The 16,777-nt window shown below is 42.2% G+C and overlaps 1 protein-coding gene across 2 annotated transcripts in view; it reads left to right on the top strand.

The window, feature by feature from the left end:
* KCNB2 (potassium voltage-gated channel subfamily B member 2) overlaps positions 1 to 15,362 on the top strand; it is a 393,199-nt gene extending 377,837 nt beyond the window's left edge. For both annotated transcript variants that reach the window (XM_059901363.1, XM_059901362.1), the window contains one exon: positions 12,956 to 15,362. In XM_059901363.1, the coding sequence (XP_059757346.1) occupies positions 12,956 to 15,115 (2,160 nt within the window). In that variant the 3' untranslated portion in view covers positions 15,116 to 15,362. The remainder of the gene's footprint in view (positions 1 to 12,955) is intronic.
* Positions 15,363 to 16,777: the final 1,415 nt, after the last annotated feature.

Genomic DNA, 16,777 nt, shown 5'->3' with positions numbered 1-16,777 from the left:
TTTAGAGCCCGCGAGCCACAACTACTGAAGCCTGTGCACCTAGAGCCCGTGCTCCACAACAAGAGAAGCCCATGCACCGCAATGAAGAGCAGCCCCTGCTCGCAGCAACTAGAGAAAGCCCGTGCGCAGCAACAAAGACCCAAAACAGCCAAAAATAAATAAATTAAATAAATTTAAAAATAATAATAATAAAAATTAAAATAATAATAATAATAATAATAATAATAATGGAGATCTGTCAGGGCTACTCAGTCTCCCTGATAAACTTAGTCATAAACATGGCAGAGTCCTAGAACTCCCATCTGCACAGCAAGTAAGGTTGAAATTCCAGCTTATAGAGCGGTCCCTCGGCATCTGCGGGGGATTGGTTCCAGTATACCCACGGATACCAAAATCCATGGATGCTCCAGTCCCTTATATAAAATGGTGTAGTACAGCCGGCCCTCCCTATCCGGGGTTGCAGGACCCGTGGATACGGAGGGCCGACTGTAAATATTTGTATAATCTATTCCCTTCTTGCCCTTTCCTACTGTCCTTGCAATGGAAACTTCTCTTCTTGTCTTCATTTGCACCCCTACCCCTATCTGTCCCACACATCCTAGTTTGTGCTCTTCTAAATGCAAATCTGAGCGTGTCACTCCCTTGCTTAAAATGTCTATGGCTTCTCCTCCTGACAGCAGTGTCCTCAAGCTTTAGCGAGCATCAGAATCACCCAGAGGGCCTGTGAAAACACAGATAGCTGGGCCTCTCTCCAGAGGTTCTGATTCCATGTACATGGAATGAGGCCTGAGAATCTGCATTTCTCACAAGTTACTACATAATGTTGATGCCGCTGGTGCAGGGACCACACTTTGAGGAAAACTGGTCTTCATAAGGAAACCCACCAAACTCTCCATTAATGCATCCAGCACCCTTCAGGATTTGCCCATTGCCTAACTTCCCAGAAGCGCCCCACCCCCGCTCAGCTCTGTTCGTCCGCCTGCATCAGTCACACCAGACTCCTTGGATCCCAGAAACCAGGGCTGTCGCAAGCTTGTGAAAGTTGTTTGCTGCACAAATGACAGAGGCATCGTTCACATTCTAATCTCTTTCTTGGCGCCCTCTGGAGTGGACCAGTGCACAGCCTATACCCTTATATGCAGCAGCCCTGAAACCCCCAGGGACTCCTATGGAGGACCCCAGTCAAACAAAATTACTTGGAACTTTCTGAGCAAACCACATAGTCTGGGCTTGGAAGCTTCACTTATCCTGAGAGGTCAGCCTATCGTGCCCGTTAACGCCTTTTCTGTGTGGAAACTTCTACCCATCCTTTAAGGCCTCCCTCACAAAAAGAAGATTTATGATTAGAATTGTCCTGAGAGCAAGGAAACATTTTTCCAGTAGGAAAAAGAAGGATGATAGAGCTGTAAATACTCCACTGTTCAAAATACTCTGTGTTCAAAATCTGTTTTTTCTCCCTCAGGTTTTCATGAATTATCTTTTCAAAGAACTAGAAAATTGAAGGAGAATAAGAAGGAGAAGAGAGAGGGAAGCTTCTTTTCATTTTCTTATTTTGTTTTAGGTCTTCACACATGTAAGATATGTATTTATATAGGCGTGGTATTTTAACAAATTATACTTGTAAATAAATATTAAATGCAACATTTGTAAGTTTACACTTTTATGAAGTTTTTTGGTGACTTTCCTCTGATGTTTTACTTTTGGTTACATGGAACAGTGACGTGTGTGTGTGTGTGTGTTTCATATTCTTTTTTATTGAAGTATAGTTGTATGTATGTACTTTTTAATAGTTGACCTACACTATTAATTCTTCTCAGTGGCTTAACATTTATTGCACAAACCTGAATCTGCCCATATCTATACAGGGAACTATCACTTTATTTACTGGTTGGATTAACTAAGGCTCCAAGTCATACTCAGCAAAAAAAAAAAAAAGTGATATAGAATGAATACAGCACTTTTTTTAAGAAAATGTACCCTTCTGTGAAGGTGAAGCTGAAAGCTAATATACAGTCAAAAGCAGGCTTCTCAAAGAATAAGGTAAAAAAATTTTTAAAAAAGCAATCTGCTCAACATAATGAAAAAAAAAAACCAGAAAGGATTAATAAAATTACAGAGCTTAAACTAGGAAATGATTATTTTGCTGAAGTTGTAAAGTTGGTCTGTTATCGCAAAATGGGATATTTGTAATATGAATTTCTATCGTTAAAAAAAGTCTATTGCTGGTTAAAGCTTTTAGGCTGACTTTGGACCATGTGGAAGCAAGAGAAAATGACTAGGAACCTATCTTATTCTTCTTGGGTGATTAGAAAATATTTGGTTTCTTCAAGGTCTATTCTCCTTTCCTCCAGTCCCTTTTTTTGGTTATTCATTTATTTAAAACAGATTTGCGAAGTGTCTGCTCTGTTTCTACCTATAGAAAATCGGTAGTCATTCCCTTCCATAATTCGAAAATCCTGTTTGAGAAACAAAACTATCTTCTGTGAAACTGTCAAATGATTAGTTAAGAAGGTTGTAAGGTTTTACGGGTGTAACAGATCAAAACTCTGGCCAACTGAAGCTAATACAGGGTGGGGGAGAATCAGCTTATTGAAAGGAACTGTTCCAAGGCAGAAACTGAGGGGCTTTGTCGCTCCTTCTTCTGGGACACTGCCACTAATGTGACTCCATCCAAGCAACTCCTAATCTCCAAGTCTCTCAGTTCAAACTTCAGATTTGCAGGAGGAAGAGAAGCCGATGCGGCCAGCCTGGAGCAAGGATTGTCCCCTGGATCAACATTCCAAGGAGGTAAGGTTGCCAGATCAAATACAGAATGCCTAGTGAATTTCTTATAAACAACAAATACTTTGTTGTCTCATACAAAAATTTGATTCAGACTTAACTGGGCATCCTGTATCTTTATTTCCTAAATCTGGCAATCTTGCAAGGAGGCAGCTCTCTGAGTGCAGGCAAGGCTGCAAAGGGAGACCATGTGAGTAACTGCAAGAAGTGTGCGTGACCCCTTCTGTGCATTTGGTAACCCAGGAAATAGAGGCTACAGGCATTCAGAGGAGAGAGGCCAGTGTCATCTGGAGTGCAAGGGAGGGCTTCCTGGAGAAGTGGCAGGATTTGGGCAGATAGAGGACAATGGGGGAGGCAGTGCCTGATGGGATGAAAAGGAATGACATGCCCAGGAAGCAGTGAGGGTCCCAGCCTGGCTGGAAGGGGGAATTCAAGCCAGTTCAACCACCAAGCGTGAGTAAAAAGGAATGGAAAGCTGAAACCGGCTGAAAAACACATGAAAGAATAACAATCTTTACAAGGGTCTCAAAATTTGAATCACTTACTGATTCCCCACCCACATTGAGGATGAGTCCCACTGGCACATAATTAACAAATCCCTTACGTGGTTATCGAGAGTAACACGTGTTGATCTTTATTTTCCTCTTGCTCACCTTCCCTGAGTTCACTCAGCTCAGCTAAGTGGAAGATGCGGCATCTTAGGAGCTTGGCAGCTGTTAAGAAAAGTCCAACTTAGGGAATTCTTCTTGATTCATTTGCACCAAGTAATAAAACTGTCTTTCCTCATGGCCCTCCAACTTATGCCATGCACATGAATACGCTCTCTTTGTAGGATGTCAAAAGGACCACCATCTAGGCATTGGAGTCACACAAAGAATGAGGAACTTCTTACGGCTCAACAGGAATAGATGTACAATTTGGGAAGTTCTCAAATAATTACAATAATTAACATTTTGGGGGAATTCCCTGGCAGTCCAGTGGTTAAGACACTTCACATCCACTGCAGGGGGCACGGGTTCGAGCCCTTGTAGGGGAACTAAGATCCCGCATGCCATGTGGCGTGGCCAAATAAACAAAAGAATAAGTAAGTAAAAATAATTAACATTTTTTAGCACCCTACAGCTTGCAAAGTGCTATCATGTATTTTATCTTATTTGTTCTCATATTAGAATTCTTCAGAGAAATAGAACCAATAGAATATATATATATTCAGATTTTTCCATAACATCTTACAGAAAATCCGAACGAACTTTTTGGCCAACCCTATATATGTAAATGCATATATAGGGGTGTGTGTATTTATATATATACATAGACAGACAGATAGACAGACATTAAGGAGCTGGCCTCACACAATTGTGAGGACTGGCAAGTCTGAAATCCACAGGGCAAGACAGCAGGCTGAAAATTCAAGTTAAGAGTTGATGTTTCAATCTTGAGTTCAAAATCCACAGAGCAGGACTTCCCTGGTGGCGCAGTGGTTAAGAATCTGACTGCCAATGCAGGGCACGCAGATTCAATCCCTGAATCCGTGGATCCCACATGCTGTGGAGCAACTAAGCCCATGCGCCATAATAACTGAGCCTGCCCTCTAGAGCCCGCGAGCCACAACTACTGAGCCCACGAGCCACAACTACTCAGCTCGCGTGCCTAGAGCACGTGCTCCGCAACAAGAGAAGCCACAGCAACGAGAAGACCGCGCACCACAACGGAGAGTAGCCCCCGCTCGCCACAACTAGAGAAAGCCCGCCCGCGGCAACAAAGACCCAATACAGCCAAAAAAATTAATTAATTAATTAAAATTTAAAAAATAAATAAATAAAAGCAATGGCTTTTAAAAAACCCAAATCTTAAAAAAAAAAAAAAATTCCACAGAGCAGGCCAGGCAGACTGGAAACTCAGGCAAGGTTTCTGTGTGACAGTCTCGAGGCAGAATTGCTTCTTCTTTGGAAAACTTGTCGTCATCTTAAGACCTTCAACTGATTGGATGAGGCCCACCCACATGATGGAGGATAATCTGCTTTACTCAAAGTCTACTGATTTAAACATTAATCACACCTAAAAAATACCTTCACAACTTCCAGACTGATGTTGGATCCAAGAACTGGGCACCACAGCCTACCCAAGTTGGCACATAAAATTAGCCAGCACAGTCCTCAAAACAATGCTCTATAGGTAAGCAAAACAAGCCTTTATTTTCCACATTTTCTATATGGGAATAATAAGCCCTAGAAAAAGCTAATTGTGGTGCCCAAGTCCTCAACACTAATAGAATAATCAGAAGCAGGATTCAAACTCAGACCTGTCAACTCTAAGTCCCTTACTATTGCCTCCCCTCCACCCACCAGGTGCAGTAGAATCCCTGAATCTTTGTTTCTTTATCTATAAAGTAAGACATGGCATACTTCAAGATTTCATCTAACTTGATTGTCCTATGATTTTTTTGTTTACAGTCTAGGTATCAAGTTAAATGAAATTCTGTTCAAAGGATATACTCCACTAATTCTCTTTCTTGTGTCCTTCCCTCAAAATCTGTTATTCACACACTAAAGAGAAGAGTCTGAACATTTATGGTGTGCTTTCTTGGAGTTAGGCTGAGCAGTCTAAAGAAAAGAGCCATAGTTCCTGCCCTTCAGGGGCCAATAGAGGCAGTAATGTTTGTATTTCACCAAGCTTGGCCCATCTTCATTTTTACTCTCTGGCTCCTGAAGACTTTGTAAGAACAAATTACCTACAAAGAGGTTCTCTAATCACTGGAGTGAGTGTAAGATTAAAGGTGTCTCCATCTCACTGTTGCTCCTTTCTTTGCAGAGTTACTATGAATGAGATTAAAGTTCCCTTCACCAGCCTTCTACCTAATGACTTGCTTCCCAAAATCTAATCTTTTAAAATAAATATATCATGGGTAGTGAAATGCAGCTTATTTCAGGAGATACCAAGAAAATATTACAACAGTATCTTTAGTCATAAGATAGCCAAAAACTCTCCTCTCAGAAAATTGGTTTTGGATCTGAGAATAAAAACCAAAAGAAAAATTCGATAGTATGTAGAACTGGATTGCTTCTCACATCCCACCCCATCTCAAATGAAAAGCATCATGCAGGCTTCTGGCTGACATCTGCTTGTGTGTGGATGACTCAGTCTTTTGAAACCCCTCATTCAACAGTCCACAAACGGGGGGTGGGGGATTGAATTCCTGGGCTCCTGTTATCCATGGGTCCAAAATAATTAAAAGTCAACTGACCCTTTCAGTGGTGCTGGTTCTTTGCATGAGTCATGTGGTGCTAGCCCATAAGGGATTCGTGCTTGTATATGCAAATCATCAGAGAACTTAAGCACAGAATCTCATTTGTCCTGGGAGGGCAAGGGGATATTTGGGAGAAGAAAGGGCTGGTCATCAACCAAGGGCCCCCAGCCTTAGAGGAGAGCACCATGGTTTCAAGGAATATGAGATATTAGGACTGCAAACAGTCCTAGATTATTCTTCCTTTGGTGCAAATCACAGGATTTATTTTCTGGTTTGGTGAGTCCAGTAGTCTTCTGGGAAACAGCTAGAAATAGAAGATAGGTAGATGAAAGTCATGATATTTTTACCTACTTCTCACTTCTTCCCTCAACAAATGGTTTGGTCTTTAGCTTACAGGCTCAGAACTGTCATTGTGCTTTGTCCTTTTCCTGAAAATAGAAGAAGTTTCATGTTTCTAATAATGCTCATCACAGACCTTCTTCCTGCCAACTTAAATAAGTTGATTCTCTCCTGAAAATTCTTATCATCACGTTTCCCCATGTTGTTTTCTATTGCTGACCAGGTTTTGTTTTTTTTAATGTACTATATTCCACTAAGAAGATAACGCAGGAGTGCTATATAGTTAAGAGCTTATAACTCACTCAGTTTCACCTCTCAGCACATATTTGTCAAAGAAGGAAGGAGAGTTTGGGGGAGATGAGGGAGAGAAAGTATCTCCACTGACCTCAGTGCAAGGCACCCAAGTTCCCATGTGTTTTGGGGGAGTACTGAAAGTTGGTGGATACAAAGCAGATGATCACTCAGGAGGCCCAAGCTTGAAAACTTTCTGCATATTTTAAGACTCAAGGCAGGTCAAATTCACCCGAAGCGCCTCAGTCTACCTCTTTCTTTTTTAATTGTGATATAATTGACTATAACATTGATTTAATTTTAGGTGTACAGCATAATGATTTGATATCTCTCTATATTATGAAATGATTACCACAATGAGTTTAGTTAACAACCATCACTTCACATAGTAACAAAATGTTTTTCTTGTGATGCGACTTTTAAGATCTACTCTCTTCACCACTTTCAAATCTACAACACAGTATTATTAACCCATGCTGTACATCCCCGGGACTCAATTTATTTTATTATTGGAAGTTCATACCCTTTGACCAGCCTCACCCATTCCGCCCACACACCCAGCCAACCTCAGTCCAGTTCTTAAATATTGGCAAACTAGATGGTTCAGTCCTAAGGCAGATAAGCTACAGTTATCTGGGTTTGGCATGCAAACCACTGGCGAGGTGAAACAATGTGCTTGAAAGTCTTTCAACTATGAACATGAGATAGGTCTCCAGTTGTATTTAAATGGGGGAGAAGCAGTTTGTGTTCATTATTCCCTCCCAATGCTGACCAAAGGCTTTTTCCAGACACAATTCCAGCACGTATAGTACTTTACATTTTATAGATGCTTCATGTGCTTGACCTAGTCTGGTCCTTAACAAGCCTCTCAGGCAAGTGAGGCAAATGGAAGGCATCTCATTTTGCAGATGAGGGCACTAATGTTTGCAGAGGAAACTGGCTTGTCCGCGTGGTCACGGAGGTAGGGCCATGGGTTTTATTTATTTTTTAACATCTTTATTGGAGTATAATTGCTTTACAATGGTGTGTTAGTTTCTGCTTTATAACAAAGTGAATCAGCTATACATATACATATATCCCCACGTCTCCTCCCTCTTGCGTCTCCCTCCCACCCTCCCTATCCCACCCCTCTAGGTGGTCACAAAGCACCAAGCTGATCTCCCTGTGCTATGTAGCTGCTGCCCACTAGCTATCTATTTTACATTTGATAGTGTATATAAGTCCATGCCACTCTCTCACTTCGTCCCAGCTTACCCTTCCCCCTCCCCCTGTCCTCAAGTCCATTCTCTACGCCTGCATCTTTATACCTGTCCTGCCCCTAGGTTCTTCAGAACCTTTTTTTTTTGTTTAGATTCCATATATATGTGTTAGCATATGGTATCTGTTTTTCTCTTTCTGACTTACTTCACTCTGTATGACAGTCTCTAGCTCCATCCACCTCACTATAAATAACTCAATTTCGTTTCTTTTTATGGCTGAGTAATATTCCATTGTATATATGTGCCACATCTTCTTTATCCATTAATCTGTCGATGCACACTTAGGTTGCTTCCATGTCCTTGCTGTTGTAAATAGTGCTGCAATGAACATTGTGGTACATGACCCTTTTTGAATTATGGTATTCTCAGGGTATATGCCCAGTAGTGGGATTGCTGGGTCGTATGGTAGTTCTATTTTTAGTTTTTTAAGGAACCACCATACTGTTCTCCATAGTGGCTGTATCAATTTACATTCCCACCAACAGTGCAAAAAGGTTCCCTTTTCTCCACACCCTCTCCAGCATTTATTGTTTGTAGATTTTTTGATGACGGCCATTCTGACCAGTGTGAGGTGATACCTCATTGTAGATTTGATTTGCATTTCTCTAATGATTAGTGATGTTGAGCATCCTTTCATGTGTTTGTTGGCAATCTGTATATCTTCTTTGGAGAAATGTCTATTTAGGTCGTCTGCCCATTTTTGCATTGGGTTGTTTGTTTTTTTGATATTGAGCTGCATGAGCTGCTTGTAAATTTGGGGGATTAATCCTTTGTCAGTTACTTCATTTGCGAATATCTTCTCCCATTCTGAGAGTTGTCTTTTCATCTTGTTTATGTTTTCCTTTGCTGTGGAAAAGCTTTTAAGTTTCATTAGGTCCCATTGGTTTATTTTTGTTTTTATTTCCATTTGTCTAGGAGGTGGGTCAAAAAGGATCTTGCTGTGATTTATGTCATAGAGTGTTCTGCCTATGTTTTCAGTTTATTAGTTTATTTTTGTTTTGAGGTGCAGGTCCTGTCCCTATTCTTTTGTCTCTGTTTTTTCTTTTCTCTTTTGCCCTACCCAGGTATGTGGGGAGTTTCTTGCCTTTTTGGAAGTCTGAGGTCTTCTGCCAGCGTTCAGTAGGTGTTCTGTAGGAGTTGTTCCACATGTAGTTGTATTTCTGATGTATTTGTGGGGAGGAAGGTTATCTCCACTTCTTACTCCTCCGCCATCTTGAAAGTCTCATCAGGCCATGTATTTTAATTCCTTGTCCTGTGTCTTTCCACCACAAAACACCCACTATCTTCAAAAGATATAAAATCAACAAGTTGGTAAATAGGGGCAAATCTCCACCTGCCTTACTTCTCTCACAAACAGAAATCGATGCAACCAACTTTTGGGACCCAGTAACGCCAGTGCCAGGAGCCCTATTCTTACCTCTGTGTGATCCTCTGAAAGTCTGTGTCTATAAGTGAAGAATTAAATCATTATCCAGGCAATGCAAAAGGGAAGAAAAGTGTTATCCAGAAAGAATGTCTATTCCCAGTAACTAAATGCTTGGAACATACAGAGTATGATGTTTTACAAAGCCTTCCCATTTGAATTTTTTATTTCTTAAGCAACAAAATTATATTTTGGCAATTCAACCAAAAGGATGGGCTCAACTGTGACTTGTCCTTGGTTTGGTTTGCAGACATGAATGGAATTAGCACAATGTTTTAGTTGAGAAAGAGACTCGCCATATGTTAGAGGTGAAAGGAACCTTGGAAATGATGTAATCCAAATTCCAAGGGGGTTGACGGATATCACCCAGGTAATTGTTTGGAATTTCCACTTCATTTGCAATATACAAACATAAGTCTATTTGCTGGAGCCGAAAGAGCCAGCTCTGGAGGCTGGTTATTAGGGGTGACAGGATTAAAAACCTAACTTGTGCATGGTTATAATAAATGAAGCAATACGTAAATGCCATAAGGGTTTGCTCCACCAAAGTAAATATCCATGTTTAGAGGTGTATCCTGTAGCTTAGAGCAAAATTTCACATTTGTTCTATTTATTGTGTTAAAAAAAAAAAAGAAAAAACTCTACCATAACACAATAACCTTGCATTTGGCTTATTGCATCACACATCATCCTTGGTATATATTGAATAATTTGTCTAAGGTGCTGTCTTTCTTGGAGAATTCCAAGTTTCACAAGATATTTAAAATAAACCATTCCTTTACTTGATAGCAAATGGGTTTTGACAGATTGAACATGAGACAGAAAATAATGCACTGCAATACCTTATAGTTTAATATGAATGTGGGGTTGCTAAGGGCTTGAGTGTTTGGATTTTTTTTTCTTTAGTAGTTCCTTTTCTTCAAGAATGTCCTTCAAATCATGCTGTGCACATGCTAAATTTTCAGGTGTTAAAAGTAGCCATATCCATTAAGTTGCCATCAACCAGACCATAGACTAAATTAGAACTATACAATGTTCATTATTTCCCAAAATTAGATACCAAAGTAAAATGACCTACGATCTAGGTCTGATTGTGGAGTCATGGAAAAACTGAAGGTCCACCTTGGATCTTCTACTTTGTTCTTTGTCTAAAAGGTTGGAAAATAGTAGAATGGTTTCATTTGTATTTCTACTTTTCTCTTGCTCTTGGAGGTGATAATCCTAAATAAAATGCATCCAAAACAGGCAGGTGAACAGATAAGAAGATATGGAAAATCTAGAATATGGATTATCAGCACAAGAATGCTGGCAGCAATCCCAGTACTTAAAATGCCCAAAGGTATATCAGGAACAGTGTGACCTTCTAGAAAATACAGAGGAACCTAGTTCCTTATGGTAAGAACGTAAGAGTAGATGGAATCTGACCAACGCTTCCTAAGAATATTTAAGTGACAGAATATTGTAAATGTCCATTGGCCCCTGAGGGTAAAGCTTTGAGGTGAGCATTCCCAACTTGTCCTTAATAAACCCTCTGAATCCATTATCCATGGGTTTATCTAAACCTTCTTGAGGGGATTTCTAACTTTAGCCTTCACAGTCTCTGGAGCAGATGAAGAGAACCTTTATTCTACTGTCATTCATTGATCCACATTTTTAAAGGAACTCCTGAAGTATACTCAGGTAAAAAGTACTTAATTTTGTTTAAGAAAAAAATATAAAACGCTAGTAATTCAGTACTGTTCTTTAAGCTAAGAAAACATAAATCTTTACTTAATATCTGCAGTGCATTCTGGAACAAACTATGGTTTTCACTATAAAGTGATTTAAGAGGAAAGATGGGAGCTGGAAGAAACAGGAAGAAAAAACAATGAAAGGTATAAATGAGGCATAAGAGGAGAAAAGATTAAGGTTAAGGAGAATAACCCAGAAGTAGAGAAACTTAGAAGGACAAAGAGGAGAGAAGTTCAGAAGTCCTGATGTCAGTTATAGATAATTTTTTCACAGTCTCATGTTTACTGAGATGTGTGGCCTCAAGATATTTAATCATTGTCTACTGAATGCTGAATTTCTAAATTAAACAGTGTCAGGATATTTTTCTCAGAGCTACAAATAATAACTGAGACCAGTAATACCTCTTGAGGTCATTGGCAAAGGTCAGATGAAACCAAGCCAGACCTAACCTAGAATCACCAAGAATCACGTGTTCCAGACGCACAATCTGTACTAAGCAAAGAAGTGCTTTATTCTGTTGCCCTCAAACCTTCATCTTCATGCTTTGTCTTATCAATCTAGAACACTGGGTTACAGTGAGGAAGTCCCTGCTTAAGCTGTCTATACCCTGCCTGGTTTTACAGATTTCCCACATACCTGTTCTTGGTCTTCGTCTTTCCAGACTGAAGTCCTGTTCATTTCAGCCTCTAACACTATGAGTAATTTTCATTTATTTGGTGATGTCTGTGTGCCGGGTAATCTTCACAACAGCCATGAAATAACTACGATTGTTGTCTTCCTTCGACAGATCTGTAAACTGAGACACAGAGAGGTTAAGTAACTTGCCCAAAGTCACACAGTAAGCGATAAAGCCAAGCTCAGAGGTCAGAATGACTGACTCCAAAATTCACTCACTGATCCTCTTTTTACTTCTTATTGAGTGCTTCCTCTCTCCTTCCACATCTGATATGGTGCTGCTCTTCCTCTGCCCCACGGTGATCCCTGAACCGAGATCACCATGGACAGTCTTCAAGTTCTTTGTTCTGAAAGCTTTCTCAACTGAATGAAGTTAGCTCATAATCCTCTTCTCCCACCTGAGGCTGGCCAGAAGGCCACATAGCCCAGGATGGAGGCTCCCTGACTTGGTTCAGCCTTCAGTGCTTATCACACAAATCGTACTTGTTCTTTGGAAACATTGTTGTACTGAGGCCATATTATCTCTCCACGCGTAGGTCTGCATTCGCGTTTTTAGTTGTAGAATAAAACTTCTGGCAATCATGAATTTTTTCTAACTTATATAACATGTATGGCAATTCATGTAGGGAAACATAAACTAGGTGGTTAAGAGAGAAAAATTACAAATAACTAAGAGAGGAGAGATGACTATTCCCCGAAAACTCTTCCAAAGGTGCCTAAAAACAATAGGCAAGGGGTGGGTGGGGAGAGAATGGATTTTTTTCAAATGGCTTAGACCCTAGAATTTAAAAGTATATTACATTAGGCTTCTTTTTATTACTGTTAATTTTTACTGAGAGTAGAGTTGCTTTACAATGTTGTGTTATCGTCTGCTGTACAGCAAAGTGGATCAGCTGTACATATATGTATATCCTCTCTTTCTTGGATTTCCTTCCCATTTAAGTTACCACAGAGCACTGAGCAGAGTTCCCTGTGCTGTATAGAACGTTCTCATTAGTTATCTATTTTATACACGTTAGGCTTCTAAGTGAAATGAACTCATAAAAAGTGAATGTATTTGTATTAGTTGGAGAATTTGGGGTTGTAAAGTGACCTTCTTGGAATACCTTTGAGCAAGACATATCGTTTAAGGAATGGTGAACCCATATGTCTCCTAGCTGCCTAAGCAACTAAGAGGCCTTGCTGACTTGACTTTCTTTTCTTTTCCAGATCTTGGCTATCGTGTCCATCTTGTTCATCGTCCTCTCCACCATTGCGCTGTCTCTCAACACACTACCAGAGCTGCAGGAGATGGATGAATTTGGACAGCCCAATGACAACCCCCAGTTAGCCCACGTGGAGGCCGTGTGTATCGCCTGGTTTACCATGGAGTACCTTTTACGGTTCCTGTCCTCACCAAATAAATGGAAGTTCTTTAAGGGCCCACTGAACGTTATCGACTTGCTGGCCATCTTGCCGTATTACGTCACCATCTTCCTCACGGAGTCCAACAAGAGCGTGTTGCAGTTCCAGAACGTGAGGCGCGTGGTCCAGATCTTCCGAATCATGCGTATCCTCAGGATCCTGAAACTCGCCAGACACTCAACGGGCCTGCAGTCCCTGGGTTTCACCCTCAGGCGGAGTTACAATGAACTGGGCTTGTTGATATTGTTCTTGGCCATGGGGATAATGATATTCTCCAGCCTGGTATTTTTTGCCGAGAAGGACGAAGATGCTACCAAGTTCACCAGCATCCCGGCCTCATTTTGGTGGGCCACCATCACCATGACCACTGTCGGCTACGGTGACATCTACCCAAAAACGTTATTAGGGAAGATCGTGGGAGGCCTCTGCTGTATCGCGGGGGTTCTGGTGATCGCCCTTCCCATCCCAATCATTGTGAACAATTTTTCTGAGTTTTACAAGGAGCAGAAACGCCAGGAGAAGGCCATTAAGAGGAGAGAGGCTCTCGAGCGGGCCAAGAGGAACGGAAGCATCGTTTCTATGAACTTAAAAGATGCCTTTGCTCGCAGTATGGAACTGATAGACGTGGCTGTGGAGAAGACGGGAGAGTCGGCCAATACAAAAGACTCCACGGGTGATAACCACCTCTCTCCAAGCCGGTGGAAGTGGGCCAGGAAGGCTCTGTCGGAAACAAGCTCCAACAAGTCTTACGAGAATAAGTACCAGGAGGTCAGCCAAAAAGACTCCCACGAGCAGCTGAACAACACTTCTTCCTCCAGCCCACAGCACCTGAGTGCCCAGAAACTGGAGATGCTCTACAATGAAATCACCAAGACGCAGCCTCACGCCCACCCGAATCCCGACGGCCACGAGCAGCCCGAGAGGCCGTCTGCGTATGAAGAAGAGATAGAGATGGAGGAGGTGGTCTGCCCGCAGGGGCAGCTGGCCGTGGCGCAGACCGAGGGCATCGTGGACATGAAGAGCACCTCCAGCATCGACAGCTTCACGAGCTGCGCCACCGACTTCACGGAGACCGAGAGGTCGCCCCTGCCGCCGCCCTCCGCTTCCCACCTGCAGATGAAGTTCCCACCCGACCTCGCCCGGATAGAGGAGCACCAAAGAGCCAGGGGCCCCCCATTCCTCACCCTAACCCGAGAGAAGGGGCCCGCGGCCAGGGACGCCAGCCAGGAATATGCTCCAATCGACGTAACTGTGAACCTCGACTCCAGCGGGTCCCAAGGTGGGCCCCACGGCCCCTTGCAGTCGGACAGCGCCACCGAGAGCCCGAAGAGCTCGCTGAAAGGCAGCAACCCGCTCAAGTCCAGATCGCTCAAGGTGAACTTCAAGGACAACAGAGGCGGTGCCCCGCAGACCCCACCCAGCACGGCCAGGCCACTGCCGGTCACCACGGCGGACTTCCCACTCAGCGCCCCGCAGCTTATCAGCACCATCCTCTTAGAAGAAACCCCCTCCCAGGGAGACAGACCCTTGCTGGGCGCTGAGGTTCGGGCACATTGTCAGGGACCCTCCAAAGGGCTGACGCCTCGGTTTCCCAGGCAGAAACTCTTTGCTTTCTCATCCAGAGAGAGGAGGAGCTTCACGGAAATAGACACGGGCGAAGACGATGATTTCTTAGAGCTCCAAGGGACCACGAGGCGGGACAAGCGGGCAGACTCCAACCCGAACTGCTTTGCAGATAAGCCTAGTGACGGAAGAGACCCTCTAAGAGAAGAGGCCTCTGTGGGCTCTTCCTCTCCACAGGACACAAGTCACAACTGTAGGCAAGACATTTACCATGCTGTGGCGGAAGTAAAACAGGACAACAGTCAAGAAGGGTGCAAGATGGAAAACCACTTGTTTGCCCCAGAAATTCATTCCAACCCAGGAGACACAGGGTACTGTCCCACACGTGAAACCAGCATGTGACTAGTTACAAAGGCAATAATAAAAACAAAACAAAAACAAACAAAAAAAAACTTGTTTCTTAAAAATGCGGTTAATAATGCCTGTGAACTAAAAAGTGGGAAGCCCCTCCCCCCAAAAAAGTGCATAAAATGTTATTTTTGCATGGCATGAACAGTTTAGTTTAAGTACTGTTTAAATAAAGAATCAAGACTGCATTTTGTAACAAACAAACAAAAATGACTGAGGAACAGTGAACAAATAAAGAGAGCTCTATTACGAACCGGTATTCTGCAATGTCTGACATTTTTGATCCTTTCATTTCAAATTGTAGACAGAGTTTCGACTTTGAGCTTTTCTGTTACAATGAATTTGAGAATTTGCACATGAAAGGATGAAATGTCATTGCATGAGTTCGTAATTGCCAGGCAAGGTGCTTTGAGCTTGCAAAAGGCGTAACTTTGTAAATAACGGGGCTTGGGATGCAAAAGTGTCAAGAACAGATGGAAACAAGTTTCTCAGACAGGCACTTCCTTCACAGCTACTGCCTGGAGGAGCTGTACAGACTTCTTGTTGCAAAATTGCAACCTGTCTTAAACCATCTCACATATCTTGCTTTGGGTTATAAAGCTCTTATAAGTACATTTGTTTAAAGGAATACAGTATTTTTATTGACTTGTGATATAACTCATAGGGTGCATTTTTCTTTTTTGCTTCTGCTTAGTTGTGGCATTTGTGGTTTTATTTATAAATCATGGAAATAGGCAAGATGTAATGACCAGATATCCAAAAACTTGGAATTGCAGTTTGAAATTTTGCCAGTCAATTATATATCACTAATATCATGGGGGAAAGTATATATCATGCCACAGCCTATTACAGAAATGCATTTTTTAAAAACCTGAACATACTTAAAAGGTGATATTACACAACTAAACTTTTTTTTAATGGCCCTCCACTTTTGGAAAGCAGTTCTTTAAAAAAAAAAAAAGGGGGGGGGGGACTTCCCTGGTGGCACAGTGATTAAGGATCCGTCTGCCAATACGGGGAACACGGGTTCAACCCCTGGTCCCAGAAGATCCCACATGCCACAGAGCAACTAAGCCCATGCACCACAACTATTGAGCCCGTGCGCCTAGAGCCCGTGCTCCGCAAGAAGAGAAGCCACCGCAACGAGAAGCCCGCGCACTGCAACAAAGAGTAACCCCCGCTCGCCGCAACTAGAGAAAGCCCGTGCGCAGCAGCGAAGACCCAACACAGCCAAAAATAAATTAAATAAATAAAATTTTTTAAAAATGTATGTTGGCCATCTAAAGACGACTGTATTTTCCACTTGAATCCAACATAACCTTTTCTATCTAAAGATAGAATGTAGACATGCCAAAATGGGAATTCCAAAAAGTGACTTTTGGCAAACTAAAAGCAGCGTTATTTAAGTAAGACTGCCACCCCACCCACCTGTACCCCATAGATAGAGTTGGGTTTGGAAATGAGTTAACATACAAAGAACCCTGGCCTGGGACTTCCCTGGTGGTCCAGTGGTTAAGACTCCGCGCTTCCACTGCAGGGGGCACAGGGTTCCATCCCTGGTGGGGGAACTAAGATCCCGCATGCCGCATGGTGCGACAAAAAAAAAAAAAAAAGGAACCCTGGCCTGATAATGGGTCACCCAGTATTTCCCAGTGA

The sequence above is a fragment of the Balaenoptera ricei genome, chromosome 17, assembly GCF_028023285.1.
Source record: "Balaenoptera ricei isolate mBalRic1 chromosome 17, mBalRic1.hap2, whole genome shotgun sequence".
NCBI classification, from domain to species: Eukaryota; Metazoa; Chordata; class Mammalia; order Artiodactyla; family Balaenopteridae; genus Balaenoptera; species Balaenoptera ricei.
Note: the sequence above shows the minus strand (reverse complement) of the source record. Positions and strands in the feature narration are given on the sequence as shown.